Source organism: Meleagris gallopavo, chromosome 6, assembly GCF_905368555.1.
Source record: "Meleagris gallopavo chromosome 6, MGAL_WU_HG_1.1, whole genome shotgun sequence".
Classification (NCBI taxonomy): domain Eukaryota; kingdom Metazoa; phylum Chordata; class Aves; order Galliformes; family Phasianidae; genus Meleagris; species Meleagris gallopavo.
The window spans coordinates 6193976-6210527 of NC_139409.1; the positions used below are offsets into that span (position 1 = coordinate 6193976).

General features: G+C 39.9%; 1 protein-coding gene across 13 annotated transcripts in view; it reads right to left on the reverse strand.

The window, feature by feature from the left end:
• Nucleotides 1-16552, reverse strand: part of XYLB (xylulokinase) — a 149427-nt gene that overhangs the window by 121733 nt on the left and 11142 nt on the right. For 5 of the 13 annotated variants that reach the window (XR_014884123.1, XR_014884127.1, XR_014884124.1 and 2 more), the window contains exons 1-7: nucleotides 10680-11007; nucleotides 8607-8689; nucleotides 7639-7708; nucleotides 6465-6545; nucleotides 4416-4502; nucleotides 2896-3024; nucleotides 1521-1586 (exon numbers count right to left, since the gene is read on the reverse strand). Coding sequence is in view for 2 of the 13 variants with exons in the window: in XM_085226977.1 (XP_085083103.1) it covers nucleotides 1521-1586; nucleotides 2896-3024; nucleotides 4416-4502; nucleotides 6465-6545; nucleotides 7639-7708; nucleotides 8607-8689; nucleotides 10680-10724 (561 nt within the window). In the remaining 11 variants the exon portion in view is untranslated. Of the gene's footprint in view, nucleotides 1-1520; nucleotides 1587-2895; nucleotides 3025-4415; nucleotides 4503-6464; nucleotides 6546-7638; nucleotides 7709-8606; nucleotides 8690-10679; nucleotides 11016-16552 lie in introns of those variants that run through there. The other 8 variants (XR_014884120.1, XR_014884119.1, XR_014884121.1 and 5 more) reach the window with 5 other exon arrangements.

The window sequence follows — 16552 nt, forward strand, 5'->3', positions numbered from 1 at the left end:
CACCCAACAACTAATCAGAATCAAATCTCTACCAGTGGAATGAGCCAGCAGTGACAGGGTTTTGTTATTAATGACCATGAAACCACTGCTTTGCATGGCATTCAGAGATGTACTATAGCCAGAATTCAAAAATCTAGCTATAATGGCCAAGAAACTTAATGATGCACTTGCTCTTCATGCATCTCTCCCCAAGAATATATCACATTGTGCTTAGACAAAGGCCTACCTTCTGCGGTGCCCCAATGGGCACAAGCTGCCTGAAATGGAAGGAAAAGGATGAAGTTAAACTGTGAATCAGCCAGTTTATCAAGCTGAGCTGGAGGAGGAAAGGTATCCACCTTCCACATGCTAATGAAACTACCAACCTGCTAAGTGTTTCTTGTGGGTTCCTAAGAGCAACTCCAGCACAGAGACATTTGTGCTAGAACACAGCTTCTTGCACATCCTTTATTGCCAAAAAGGTGGATCAGTGCCACCAGCCCTTTGTCTTAGCTTAGTCTGAGCAGTTCTCAGTTCCCAGGAACTCACCCCCCACCCTGCCCCTGCCATTAATGCATCTTTCTCCAAGCTTACTCTTAAACTTACAATCAAACTGTATTATTCCTGTTTCATTCCAGTCTTCACCAGCATAAAAAATTATATAATGAAACAAAAAGAAAGAAAAAAAAAAATAGGCAGTCAAATTTGCAACTCACTTCCCCACAAAATTAAATATTTCATGCAGAAATAAGGTTTTTAAAAATTATGATCAATGCTAACAAGAACTGCACTAATGTAAAAGTACAAGCAGTTTGACCTCACAGATCAAGATGTATGGCATACTCTACTCACAGGACAGGAATCTCTCCCTTGTTTATATCACATGTGCATGGAAGTTTCACCTTGTTTCAAACTATTTTAGTCACAGCTAGCTGCAGACTTAACAAAATGAGGTAAAGGAATTTTATATAGATTTCTAAAAGCTAAAAAAAAAATAATAATAATAATAATCAGGAGGAAACTAAACAACGTGATTCATTCGTAATAACAACCAAAGTAGTTCCTCAAGGGAAAAGTTTCTCAAAAAAAAAATCTAGAATTGACTGCAGTTGTTTCCTATGCATATCTGCATGGATGCCAGCTTTGCATGGCAGAACAACCACACTTCTGTATGCATACAGCCAGTTGCCACTATTAAAATTTCATGTGTGCTTAATTACCCACTCATATTTGAACTGTTACATATACCAGCCTATTGGCACTCAAATAAAAGCCTGTAATAAAACTTACTCCACAAAAGTTAGGATCCAATGGTGCCCACTGTGTTACACCAACATTCAGGAATCGATGCCTGATTTGTATCTGTCTAATGACTAACAAATCCACAAGAAGTAAAATAAGAAAGATCATAGAATTTTATCTTAAAGCAAGCAGAAAAGTAAAAATATTTTTTAGGGAAAAAAAGTGACATCTCCACAAAATTCTACTTAAAAAGATTTTCAACTGGTGATTTCCAATAAGTATATTGAAGTTGAGCCAACCTCAGTTTGTGTGTAGACCTCAGGATTCTGGTTGTAAATCTTTGCTATCTGGTTTCCTGTAAAACGCTGAGAAAGAAATGCAAATGCTTAGAAACACAAACCTTAAATGGAGTCAATAATCATTAACTCTGTGTAATGAGTTCAGTACATTGCACTTTGGATATTTAATTTGTCTGATGCATGATGAAAGTCAGTGCACAGCAGGCAATCTGCACTAAACAGGCTATAACACATGGTCTCATTATGAGAATTTTGCTCACCTTTAAAAAAAAATCTGAGAAAAAACATTACTATACGTAATTTACATTTCAGAAGTGACAGTTCAGTGGAATGAATCACTCTTACTACATGCCTAGGAACTAACACTATTCAAATGCTGCCTTCTTAACCTTCTTAAAAATGTTTAGGCTATCCAACTTATGTGCCTCTCTGTGAGGAAGGTAAATGGGAACAGGTAGGAAGTTTTATACTTAAAGAAGCAATGTCAGTACAAGATATTAGTTTTGAGAAGAACTATTTTTCCTCCATATATTATATCAAATAAAAAACCCCATAACACTGATCTTCCAAAACCTTAACCTTTAGTAAGTTAAAAATAAAGCATTAGTAGTATATAAAATCTGATTTCACACACTGGCTATAAACCTTTCATGATTCAAAACCAGAATGAGAATTCTGGGAGGTTAGAGCTTTACTTTACTGAACTAACAGTGAGAGCAGACGGGTGCAAAGATGCCTGCAGGGCAGCCCACTCCCACTCCATAACTCTTTGTCATGGTTATAAGAGAGGGAAGTACTGGGAAGATGAGATGAGTGACAGAACACTCCCTGATAGAGTCCCAAACTTCTGAAGCTCACCTTTCTTAGGTTAACAGCTGCTTGTTAGCCTTCACGGAACATCAAAAGGGCAATCTAAATTACAGAAGTAACCTAGAGCAGTGATCCCAAAACACTGAGTCATTAACCCCAAGTAAATCTGTAACACAAAGTGAATTGTGTCCCAATGGAAACCTGGCTGCACAGGAGCTCCCAGCAGAGAGCCGGACCCTGAGACTTTAAGTATGGACACTGAACACCACATCTGGGGAACCACAGGCCAAGAGCAACAGCTTAATCCAACTTACTCCTGCACTGCTTCTTGAAGTAAAATTTCCAGTATTTTGCCTAATTTTACTCGAAAATTTCCACAGGATAGGATTTCCACATCTTTCTCCGTGAGCTTACTGCAAAGCATAATATCATTGGAGTTTCTTCAGAAACACTGAATAAAACTGCCTCTTTTATAATTAATGGCTGATCATTATCTGCTGTGATGTGACAGAGTTGTTTTTGGTCATAAGACTCTGCTGAGGACTTTCTTGTCATGGCTTCTTACCTCATAGGCTCGAGAACCAGTGATATTTGCTAAATGCTGTGCTCCTCCCACAGCATTCTCCAGAGCGCTGCACTGCGAAGCTGTGCTAGAATCCATCCAGATGGGGCTGTTACTGACAGCAAAACAAGCCTGGAACAAACAATATTCTTTAAGAATAACACCTGATCTCTAAGAAGTCCCTACTGAAACAATAACAATACAGCAGACAGAGATGTCAGCTCACAGGTCGGTTCTCTGATGTTCTCTCAGTAACTAAAGGAAAACAGTATTGGACAGTATGTTGGCCAGTGGTGGAAAGCCTAACCCAAATGTCACACCTGAGGGAAGCAGCAGGCTTTATCTGCTGGTACATCACACATACCCTGCAGCTGAATGTACTGTAGCAATGTATCAGTACATTCCTTCCGTGGCCAAAGCCCCAGGATGTTTTATACAAGCTTAGACTCACTTTGACAAGCTTCTTCCCTCAACAGTTAGATGATCTTTCTAGAGCTCTTCTAACAGATTTCTCTTCACTGATTGTCATAATTGTTAAGCAAAACAAGTGAGGTTTAGTACATCACCAGATAGCATTTTCATTCCCTTTCCAAGTTTTCTGCATGAGGTATCTCCAAAATTAAACATTTAATAGACCAGCTTACACAAATGCCTCTCTTTCAGCATTTGACTGTTGTTACTGATCTGAGATTCATAAAATATCCTAAGTTGAAAGAAATGCACATGGGTCATCGAGTCCATCTCCCTGCTCCACACAGAGCAAGCAAAATCCAAACCCTGTATCTGAGAGCAGTGTCCAAAAGCTCCTCGAGCTCTGGCAGCTCAAGGTTGTGCCCACTGCTCTGAGCGAAGAACATTTTCCTAACACAAGCCCTTCCCTCTCATGGCAGGCAGTGTTGGGCCTGATTCACCCCAGGACAAAGCTGCATATTCATCTTGAACTACAGAAAGGAAAGCTGTTTTCTCCTTATTTTTCAAATACTAATTTGTCAAGTATACATGCAAAACATATCAAACCCCTCACTCCAAAAAAGTACTGAGGTTCAACAAAGCATTTGGTAGAAGATTCTGTCCACTTCTATCATTTCAGAGAAAAGCGTAAATTTTTTAATATTTTCTAATGAAAACTCAAGCACATCAGGGAAACTCTGGTACAATAATATTCTTCACCATTTTTTCTTTTAATACAGATTAAAAAAACCTACAATATTTACAGGTTGTTTACAAAAATGTTATGTTTAAAGAACAAACAGGCTCTAGCTCTGACATAAATAGATTCTGGGATGCCTACCGGCACCTATAAGCTTTTAAAACAGTATATACTTTCACTCAAGAGAACATGAAATGTCAGGAGCTCTGGAGCTGAAGGAATAACCCATACACTTTACTCTATACTGCAGGGGAATGCAACCAGAGAAAACACTTGCAGGGGGAAAAAAAAAAAAAAAAAAAAAAAAGCAATGCGTGAAGACGAGGAAAAGGACAGTGTAGCTCTCCTTTCAAAGCTCTTGCGTGAACATTACCTTCAGTGACTGATGTAAAGGCAGCTCGGGTGATGCATTCTTTAAGAATTGGATGCTTCCTTTCTTCCAGTATACACTTCCATGTTGCTGTAAGAAGTGCAAAAATACAAGTTGGAGAGAGCCTCCCAGGATATGAACTTTGCAGCTTGATCTGAATTTGAAGCTCTTAGGGACAGAGAACTCTCTCCAAACTACAAGAAAGAAAATGTACCTTCTCAAATCAAGTGCCTCATATTAAAGGTCTATTTGAGACTGAGCAAACCAGAAAACATAGAAGTTGAGACAAATATGACCTTAAACTACAGCAACTTTTAGTGGAAGTTGTTATCATACTACTAACCTGTGCCATTAGCTACTTTTTTGAGGGCTCTTTCAGCTGTAGCCAGAGCTGCACAGACTATTTGTTTCTGGCTCTACCTGCACAGACCTCAGGTCCCTCAATCACATGCCCATCCCAGTCACTGCTAACCAACTGCATAATACCAAATAATAATACTGTTTAACTTCCAACTCTCAGAAGCCTTTCTAATGTCAGACAACTCTAGCTGTTCATCTGTAGATCGCCCAAAGCAAACTATAAGGCACCATTCAGTGGCCCACTAATGATGAACCTCCCAGGCTCACAATTCTTGACCCACATCGTGATCCAGTTTGTATCAACATTTCTGTTCCAGTTCTGCTGACAACTGAGACAAAACTGGCATGCTGGTACCCCCCTGCCATTTGATTGACAGGGACAGAGACAAGAGACAAGATTCTTAAGAGAAAAGGAAGAATGACAGTGTGAGTTGGAAAGTGGCACTTAAAGGAAATCTAAACTACCTGAAAGAATCTGAATGTAGCAACCCCAAGTAATAGAAGCATAGAATGCTTTTAAGTTGAAGAAAGAAGCTGAAGCAAAGGGAATGCTGTCAGTTTGGAAAACCAATTCCTATTTCCGCTTGAGAGAGCTGCACTTTCCTTCCAGTCCCTAACTCCTATTTCACGAAGTAATTCCTAGCAAAGCCTTGATGCAAGTTATTATTTTCAGACACTTTGTTCCAACAAATAATGCATGGAGATCAAAGCAACAATTTAAATTAATTAGCCCCAGATCTACTTAATGAATAACCTAGCTCTCATGTGTCAGAATTAGCTATGACTTTGGTGGTGTCCTCACTTTGAATACAATTTTGAAATCTGTGAAAGGTGTAAAAGCTTCCTTGTTTCACTACCAGAGTATTAGGAGACAAGCAAATTAACTAATTATCAGGATGGGTTTCTAAATCTGGAAAAAAAAAAAAAAAAAAATTAAAAATGGCAGAATAAATCATGGCAAAGGCAGAATATTTGTCCTCACTGCATCAAAGGCAAATCTCTGTCCTAATCAATAAAAACCATGCTCAACAAGACTTTACTATGCCTTCAGCAATCTCAGCTAATTACTTTATACCCTGTTTCTACAAGCACATAGATACGTGCAAAGTTATCCCAGTCACTCCAGATCTGCATATATAAAGAATTTAAACAATTGGAAGCCAGCTATTTATGCACTATACAGTGCAGTTGTTTAGATCAGTAAGCGTCATCCTCCACTCCCATTACCTTCTATAGATTGCTCCATATGCTTTAGGTTTAGGCTCCCTTGAGTAACACATGTCTTTTAATGGCTGTTTAATATGCAAGCTTTGACATTACTTATGTCATTAAGATCTACCATAATATGGAATGGCTTTAAACTGAGATAGGGGAGGTTTAGGTTAGATATTAGGAGAAAGTTTTTCCACACAGAGGGTGGTGAAGCACTGGAACAGGTTGCCCAAGAAGGCTGTGGATGTCCCATCCCTGGAGGCATTCAAGGCCAGGCTGGATGTGGCTCTGAGCAGCCTGGTCTGCTGGTTGGTGACCCTGCACATAGCAGGAGGGGTGAAACTAGATGGTCATTATGGTCCTTTTCAACCCAGGCCATCCTATGACCTATGATATAACTATTAAAAAGAAATATACGACTAGATAGTATACCTTCAATAGAGCATATGTTAAGAATGATTTCTCTCTTTATGAACTAACCTGGCCTGCACCAGACAAAGCTCTGACTTGAGAGAAGTTAAATCCTGAAGACTTCATCTTTTCCAAAAGCATATCCAGAGCCTACAAGAACAAACAGAATCAAGAATGACAGTAACGAGATATCAAATTATGCATACTCACAGTCCTTGGGATTAAAGAGTAAACTCATGTCATCACTTGTAAGAGTTCATTGGCAGGTAATGAAAAATTAGCTAATGACTATGGATTTCAAGAAGCCACATACATTAATTTACTAAGTAACAGTCCATAAAAGAAAAGTTGAATCACAAAGAGGAAAAAAAAAAATCTTTAAACAAGATGAATCACAAAGAACCATTCTTTGAAATCTAAATAAAAGGCAAGATTTAATAAATTCCAATTCATTTAAAAGCAACTATTAAGAGAGCTAGATACAAAACGTGATTAACTTTCTGTTCTTACTTTTGGAAATCTGTGACATTTTTAATGGTGTGCAACCTGCAAGTCATCCTATAGGATGCTAAAAAGCAACCTCAATATCACCAACTCCAGCATCTGCTGAAAGTACATTTTTGCACTGAAGTACCTAGGTTACTTTCACTCTTGTTCTATTTTACTAAAATTTAAAACCAAAAATCAATCTGTCTTTATTTAGTCTAATTCAGATCTGCATTTCTCAGACTTTCTTGATAGATGAACCACTATAATGCTTCAAAATTTCCCAAGAAACCATATATCATTATCATATACTAATTTAATAAATAAACTGCTTATTATGTTTCTACAGACCACCTGCAACCAATTTACCAAATCTTCATGTATTATCAGATAGAACTGCTGTTGATCACCAACTGGGAATTCTGTGACCTTTTAAATGTCTTTAACTATTCAAATCACAATGGCACCGTGCGAGAGCAAGAATTGCAGAAACTGCTTTCAAAACAGCAGACAATGTTATCTGTATTTCAAAATAAATGCCAGTCAAGATGACTGGGAATTACTAAATAAATTGCTCTTCAACCACTTGCCATTTGAGACATGAATTAGTTAGCAAAGTTCATTCTAAAAAGACACAGCAACTTGGATGCTGCACAACCACAGTAAAGCTAGGCAAAGCTTCCTATAACAAAAAGGAAGAAGCTGAACCATATACTACAAATGGTCCCAGAAGGCTGACATAATAGCTTGTCCATACCTTGACCCACATTAACACAGGAGAAGTGACTGTCAGTCGGTCACTGTGAACATGGGCTCCACCTTGAGTCCTACAGAAAAACGGTATTTTCTTAATAAATTCAGTACATTTTTCCCCATAAAGCAAAGTTTTTCAAGTTTATTAATGACTAAAGAGAGCTCGCAGTGTTGCTTGGTGTTTTGCTTATTTTGTTAGGAGCAAAGAAAAGATCAGAGTTTGAAACCTGAAAAAGGCCAGCTCTTAGGAAACAGCATTAGAGAGAGACCCAATGCTAAAGAAAATAAATTGGAAGGAATGACTTTGGTCCTGGTGTAAGATCTGTGATAGACTCCAGTGCTGACGCTGCTCACTTGCTCCACACAAGTCACAATTATCTCTAAGTTTCCTAACTGTCATCATAAGTGACTTAAACCTAGAAGATGAAACTCAATTTTTTGCTGTAAGCAAATGACTTTACTGACACTTATGACCATAGCGGATGGAATTGGTAAATTCTCATCTATAAATCAGAGTTTATATATTCTAATGTGCCATTTGGAGCCACTGAATCTGTCTTCAAAAGCCTTTTAGAAGTTCCTCTTATGCAATTTATTCACTGTTATCACAGCATTCCATCCTAACACGAAGGTGGTGATTACTTCTTTGTCCCAAAAAGAAACAGCCACCTGCAAAAGTTAAAGTCCCAAATGAAAAAATATACATTGGTTAGTTTACACATAATGCCTTAGGGTGAGAGGGTCTTTTTATTTCCTCTTTCTCCTCGTAGGAGTTCTTGCCATACTTACATACGAAGCAAGGTAAGGGCACAAACTTCATTTGTGAGGTACAAAACACGAACACAGCATAACTACTTCCACACCTCTACACATTCCAATGAGAGCAAAGCAGGCAACAGACCTTTCTCAGTACTCAAAGTTCTAAACGAGATTATCCAAGTAAAATACAAAAAAAAAAAAAAAAAAACTTACTTAAATTCTGGAAGGTCTTTATCAAAATTAACATTATCCTCATAAATGACTCTCAGATGTTCATCAATAGCAATGACTTTCAGCTAGAAGAAATAAAACAGGATGTTAACAAAAACCGTCCAGCAACATAATTAGATAGCCCTGGTAATTCATTTATAGTAACTCAATTCTCACAGATAAAAAGGGAAAGAAGATCACCCCAATCCATACAAATGACTATAAGTATGGACACAATTTTACTTGAAACAAGTCACTGTGTGAATTTACAGCATGCCAGTTATCCAGCAATGTATTTGCTTGCATTTTCCCCTACACTTTCTCTCTCTCTTTAATTACACTAGAATAAGATGCAAGCTAAAAGAAAAAACAGTAAATGAGATGCACCATTCCCAGCTTGCACCACAGTAACCAATCCATCCAAGGAATACAGTATCTTAGGTTAAACACGTCATATTTTCTGGGTGTTTTTCTTAATAGCCTCATCTTCAATCATAGGACTGGAGCACCTCCTCTACGAAGACAGGCTGAGGGAGCTGGGCTTGTTCAGCCTGAAGAAAAGAAGGCTGAGGGGTGACCTCATTGCAGCCTTTCAGTACCTAAAGGGAGCCTATAAGCAGGAGGGGAAAATCAACTCTTTGAAAGGGTAAATAATGGCAGGACAAGGGGAAATGCTTTTAAGTTGAAGGAGAGAAAACTGAGGTTGGATATCAGGGAGATCTTCTTTACTATGAGAGCAGTGAGGTGCTGGAACAGGCTGTCCAAAAAGGCTGGGGATGCCCCGTCCCTGAAGGTGTTCAAGGCCAGGTTGGATGGGGCCCTGGGATAGTATTAAATATGTAGGTCAGTAGCCCTCCTTGTGTTGGGGGGGGTTAGAGATTCATAATCCTTGAGGTCCCTTCTAACCCAAGCCATTCTGTGATCCCTTGATTCTGCAATCTTATCCAAGAACTTTGCAGACCTTTAGAACACCTTGAGGATCTTCTCTCACCCCCTAAACAGGGAGCAAGCTGATCTCCACCTGGCAAAGCTCAGAGGACATTACACAGCTGCACACTTAGCTTCTGCAGCCAATGGAAAACAACATCCCAACCTCAAGTCCATCAGGCTGAGCTTTCTTGCAAGCACTGGCTAGGAGGTACCACAGATATTCCCACTCTAGCTTTTTTCAAGTTTAACTAGCAATGAAGAAAAACATTAACAGCCTCAAATAAAAAGCAAGAATGTAGTTCATGTCCTGCATAAATTTTAACAAAGGAAAGAATGCAACCTGCTGCTAAACGAACAGACTGAAACAAAACTATAAAGACCAAGTCATCTCAAAGAGCTGTTTTCAATTAACAAAGCCATCACATCTGGGGGTGGGTTAATTAATTTTAGCCATACTAATGTAGGGCCTCATTTATGCACTACCACAACTCATTACCAAGTTGGTGCACTGTGCTAGCTTTAACATGGCTCTGACCAACTGTAGCTTAATTGGCTTTCTGCTTGCTATGTTCTCCCTTAAAACAATCAACTTAATATGAGTAACCTGCATTTGTCTCTTCAGCACAGCCATAATGAAGTGACTTACTTATACACCTGCTGGTTAAAAAAATTTGGGCTCATACACAGCATGGGAGACATTTCTCTTTGCAGTGTGGTTGACACCAGATTATGCTGACAATTCCAAAATTGAGGAATTCCAGAATTCCCAGCAATTGTAAAACCCTCGGCATTAAAGTGCACAGTTCTACCAACGCTGATTTGGCCACCTGGGCCAGAAGACAAGAGGCAGAGGAACGCAGCCCGGTTCGCAAGTGCAGTTTCAGACAAACAGCAGCAGCACACCGCTAGAAGAGGCGGCCCAACAACCTTACGCAGGCAGGCAGAGGCGTGCAGAACGCTGGGCGGACATACAGCAGCCCGCGCTCTACAGCAGCCAGCGAGAGGCGGTGTTCCCGACTCGGGAAAAGGAAGCGCCGAATTCCCGGGGAGCAGCACGGCACGGCCCGTGAGGCTCCAGCCCGCAGGAAGCAGCAGCAGAGCCGCGTGAGGAAGGAGAGAAGGGAAGGAGGAAAGCGGCTGCGGTACCTGCTGCGTGCTGAAATCCCATCCCAAGAAGCAGGGGGCCGCCATGTCGAACCCCGCCGGGCAGGGAAGGGGCGGCCTTAAGCCCGGCCTTCCCCCGGAACGGAGCTCCGCACCGCTGCGGCTGCTTAAAGGTGAACCCGAGTTAATGAGTGCTCGCCTGCAGCTGGGTGAGCAGCGTCGGGTTCTGTGAGTCTGCAATCAGGGAAGGTCCAGCTGGAGAAAGCTGAAGCACCGATCTGTCTGAAAGCGAAGGCGTGTCGAAGGTCACACGGTTTGTAGTAACGCTTCTTTAAATCAGAGGATTGCAGCGGTTGGTGCTGCTGAGATTCCTCTGTCCACGAAGAGGTCGTGCTGGGTGGACCCTGCTGCATGTTTCTTATAAATAAGGAATAGTTATGGAATTGGAAGGCTTGAAATGCTGCCGTTTTCAATGTACAGCTGCTCACAAAAAATAATAAAAAATTGAAGTCACAGAATCATACGCAGACCTGGGTTGAAAAGGACCAAATCATCTGGTTTCAACCCTCCTGCTATGTGCAGGGTCATCAACCACCAGACCAGGCTGCCCAGGAAGTCAGCCCTAAAGAAAGCCACGGGAATGATGAATCGCTTCGGAAAGAGACACCTGTGCAACTTTTAAAAGAAGGTGGTAGGGCTGAAAAAGGAAACAGTACTAATAAATATATAAAGCAGTCCTGAGAGAATGTAAGAATCAGTTCTATCCTTCAGCAATGAGATCGTCCGGTGGTCAGACTGCTCTGTGAAATGCTTTGCTTTAAACAGCACAGAAAAGTTATAGGATTGGGATAACAGCTCTACTGTTATCAGATCTTAAATTTGGAATTAGTGTGGAACAATCCATAGGGATTCCGCAAGGACAGAATGGGAAAGTTAATTACGCTACTTTTACTGTTCAGGTCTTTCTAATGGAAATCAGGATGTTCTCAGAACCTCATTCTGTCACTCTTACACATCATCCCATCAGGTCAGCATTCTCAGATTTAATTGCTTCTACATGGAAAACTGACATTGCAGCTTTTCTTTCTGTGTTAAGGCTTATGCTGGCGGTCACTGCCATAACCTCTAAAATCGCTTCTTGAAAGCAAACAAGGATTAGAGCTGTGCAGATATCAGTGAAGTCGCATTCATGTGCCACTGATGTTTTGGTACTGACGAGTCCAAAATTTCCAGAGAGCGCGGACAAAATGTCACCATCACAGATTAACAGTTTGAGGCACAGCAAAGATTAATCACTCACGGCACGTATACTACAGTAAGAGGAAAAGTGGGCTTCTTCCCCTTTTCCTATCAACCAGTTTCTGCCGTTTTGCACAGACCTGATACAACAAAGGAGCAATACTGCTATGCTTTAGGCCTCTAGTTGTTTTGGTAAATTTTAACTATTAAGCTAACTAATAATATTGATTTCCCCCCCAGCCTAACTACTGTGCTTCAGTATCATCCCATGCCAAAAAACTAGGCAACAGCGAGACCAGACCTTTGATACTAATTAGCATTACCATACTGACTGTAGTCCTGATGTATGTGGGCTACATCATTGAATGGTAGGTGAAACTATTTACACCTTCGTAGAAGTCCACAAGCTGCTTCAAAGCTACCCATCCTTTTGCTTTCAGCAGATTTTGGGCCTCTACCTACTTAGATAGCTGGACAGCCAAATATTCTCCATCCCAAACAAGTACTTCATATTTGTACACAGCAGAGGTTGGCTCAGCACAAACAAGACAGCACTGCACGTAGTGCATGTACACAGCTGATACCCCTACAACTAAGGCAGTCCATATTAGACGTAGCACTGTTAGGCTTGGTGGCACAACTGTGCTTTTTCCCATAAGAAATCTTGTGGGTCTTTAATTGGCATCAGAAACATCAAAGTGTACTAAGTTGGGTCAGATAAATTTCTGCCTATTTGCCAGTGAGTCTGACAGTCACATGCAATGCTGCTAATTAAGTGGGATAATGTTTACAGTTGTAAGTTCTATGCAACGTAACAATAATACTCCACCTTAAGGAAAGAAAAAAAACCTCAGTGTGAGCAGTAGAGCTACCTTCTGGAAAGATACCTGAACAACAATAATTCTCTAAAGGTCATCCCTTTTCTACTTAGCACCACTGGTATTCTGTTATCACAATTTTCAGCAATGTTCAACCAAGTGCTGATAATTCAAAATACCACAGTACCATAAATTAAAATACAAAGTTCCTGTTCTTTGTAATGAGATGAACCTGTAACATTAAAAATGTTTTCCCTTCAGTAAATACGCACTTATCCACCAAAGTTACTTTTGTACTTTATGCTAACAATTGTGTTTGTTCATACCTCCAAACATTGTACACAACCTCATCTTTCACTCTGCAAGAATAAATACTTATTGTTTAAAAGTAATGTATCAAGACTGTTGTTATCCACTAATTTTAGTGATTGCACTGTGAATGAGCAAAAGTTTATAAGACAAAGATCCGGCAGAAGCTCCTTGCATGTGGTCCACTACAGGAAGTCCAAACCACAGTTGTTACATTGGGACTGAAGACATACCTTATTTAGGTGTTGAAATTATCCGCAGTCTTATTGCAGGATTTAGTTCTTGGCACGTGTACACTCAAACTCCCAGGTGTTGGACTGCATTAACTAATTAAGGCCCATTAAGAGGCCACCCCTTATGAAGAACTGGCACAGGGTTTCATATAATAGCCTATGAAAGCACAGGAACAATGGGTACTTGCAGAGAATTTAAATGATGGCTTCGCTGCCCAATCTGTCAGTTTCACATGTATTGGTCAGGTCAGAGCCTGTACTAAATCATGTACATAAAATCCTCCAATTTCATTTCTACTAATTTCAATAGAAATCTATTGAAACTTCTTGATTTCAGTAGGCACTGAATCAGGCACTGTGGAATTGCTTCTGGTTTTACATACTCTAGTTTTACAGATGTCATTTCATTGACTTCAGTTATGTTACTAGTGATTATCAAGTGCAGAACAAATTCCTCATGAGATCTCTGCATGGAAGTGAAGGATGTTTCTGACTAGCAAATTATTTTTAGGACGCTTTCCTCCTCTGTACAGATTTCAAGCCCACATTCACTCCACAATAGTGGTAGCACTCAGCCATCCTCTTTGAAGGACTATCTTAACCATAGTCATTTGCAAGGCTTATTAAATCTTACCCACCTGGCAGATTTCCTTCAAGAAGAATACTGAAGTGGTTTGTGTCCTAAAGCCCAAAAGCAAGACGTTGTCATCCTGATAAAACTTTTCATTAACAACAGATTAACCAGTTCTTTCGTGCTGTATCTGATTCTTATCACACTTCGCTTACAGATAAGTACATTTTATTGATTAAGAACAATCAAGGGTAAATTAATTCCTACTCAAACAATGCCTTAAGGGGAAAAAAAATAAGAGCCAAGCCTCGCACTTTTTAGCACTATCCAGCAAGAATGAAAAATTATTTTACAATCAAGAATAAATCAAACTAATGTAGTTTACAAGTGGAAAAAAAAAAATCAAGGCAGAAAATTTATATAGCTTATTTTTAGACCTTATTTGAAATTGGAATGTCTCCTTGAGTTCCTCCATGCAAGTGTTTTCTGTCTGTTGCAAGAACGAATAAATGTAAGTGGCTGGAGCCATAGTAACTTCATGGGCAGGAAACACTCTGAGAAACAGCTCATACAGAAAATATACTTACAGAGCAGTACCACAAATATGAGCTCTGTTTATCAGTAACTGGAATTTAAAACATCCAAGAATCAAGGAAAGAATCAAGTGAATTTCCAAAATCCTCTCAAGGCCTATTCGTGAAGGCAATTCACTTCCATCTCATCCACTTCTCATGAACAGTTTTATAATGTTAACATCATAGAATGATAAAAATGTATGAGTTGGAAGGGAGCCTTAAAGACCATATGGTCCAATTCCCCTGCAACGAACAAGGACACCCACAGCTCCATAAGGTGCTCAGAGCCCCATCCAGCCTGACCTTGCCTACCTCCAAGACTAAAACTAACCATTGTGTTTGTCATACTGATTTAAGAAACCCTGTAACTAAGAAGAAAGGGAAACAGGAAGGAAAGATGGCGGGGTTCATTTGTTTAAAATGTCTAAAATGTAAATAACTTCTCTTTCTTCTTTGACTTGCCTCTGCAAATTGTCACTCACAAAAGGGCATCTGAGGAGTTCTCGGGCAACTGAAACAAAACCACAAAATGAACAGCAAATCCTGACCTTACGTTTTGGATGCTGACTGTTCAAACAGAGAGAGAGAGATTCCAGTCCTACTCATGCAGACAACCAACAGAGTAAAGACAGCTAACAGAGCAAAGCTTGGCATTTTAAATTACTTTCCATAGCAGTTAACATTCCAAAGGAAAGTTAATTAATCCTCAGCACCAACAGAGTGAAGACAGAAGAACAGAGGTTTTTAAATGCTGCTTATGCCAGGCACAAAAAAAAAAATACCCCACATACAGGACATCTGCTGCATTTAACCCCTCACTATCAGCACAGTTTAATTTAATGTAGGTGAATCCATCTGAGCCAGGCTGTGATTCACTTGATCAAGCTGTAGGAGTCCCTGTTCATTGCAAGGGAGCTGGACCAGATAACCTTTAAAGGTCTCTTTCAACTCAAATGATGATTCTGTGATTCTATGAATCCAGTGATTTTGACCTGACTGCCTTTATCTCCCACAAAAAGAAACCAAAAACCAAAACCCATAGTGATTGTGCAAAGGAATGGCATAGCACCAAGTTTTCAACACATGCAAAACCAGATACGAGAAGCAAAAGATCAGCAGATAAAAGAAACGTCTCAAGATCGTTCTGAAACCTTGCACCATGGGCTTCTTCATGCCACTATCATGATGTGCAGAGAACACCATAAAATGATCTTACATCATTAAAGAGTGCTGTGCTCTGACTACTTAACCAGTCCCTAACTGCAGTGTGCTTGAAAGCTGCGCTTTGAATAACAGAAAGATACACGCTCTTATAAAAAACCTCATTAAAAAGTAAATAATTACTATTGATTCTGCTAGTATTGTCTGGAGAACCAATAAGGGCAGCTACCCTGTTTCCATGTTTCTTATTTGTTACTAAATTTTCTAACAATCTAATAGTTTCCAACAATTCAAGACTATGTTAAGTAATACATATATGTCTATAGAAAGCTACAGAAAGGGAATTATTATAGAATCACAGAATCACGGAATGGCCTGGGTTGAAAAGGACCACAATGCTCACCTAGTTTCACCCCCCCCGCTATGTGCAGGGTCACCAACCAGCAGACCAGGCTGCCCAGAGCCACATCCAGCCTGGCCTTGAATGCCTCCAGGGATGGGGCATCCACAGCCTCCTTGGGCAACCTGTTCCAGTGCCTCACCACCCTCTGGGTGGAAAACTTCCTCCTAATATCTAACCTAATCCTCCCCAGTCTCGGTTTAAAACCATTCCCCCTTGTCCTATCACTATCCCTCCTCATAATCATCTAGATTAAATCTAGATGTCTGTATTCTGTCTTTGCACCCCTCACAAACAGTACAGGCCACGTGCCTGTAATTCCCCACAAGAGCAATGTGAATAACCATATTTACCTCCAGCCCCAGGTGTGCCATAAAACCCAGGGCTGCAGGAATTGCATTCAGTCATAGTCATAGTTCTGAGCATTTTTTTTAATTATCTTTAAATCAACAGTGATTCCTACAAGATCCTTCAAACATTTTTAGAATAAAAAGTGATTTACTACTTGCAAATTAATTAGTATGTGATAAAATTAGTTGCATCTTTTTAAATGAGATTTTGCAACCAAGGTCAAAGGCAGTAAGCATCTACATCAGGTTCTGAAAACTT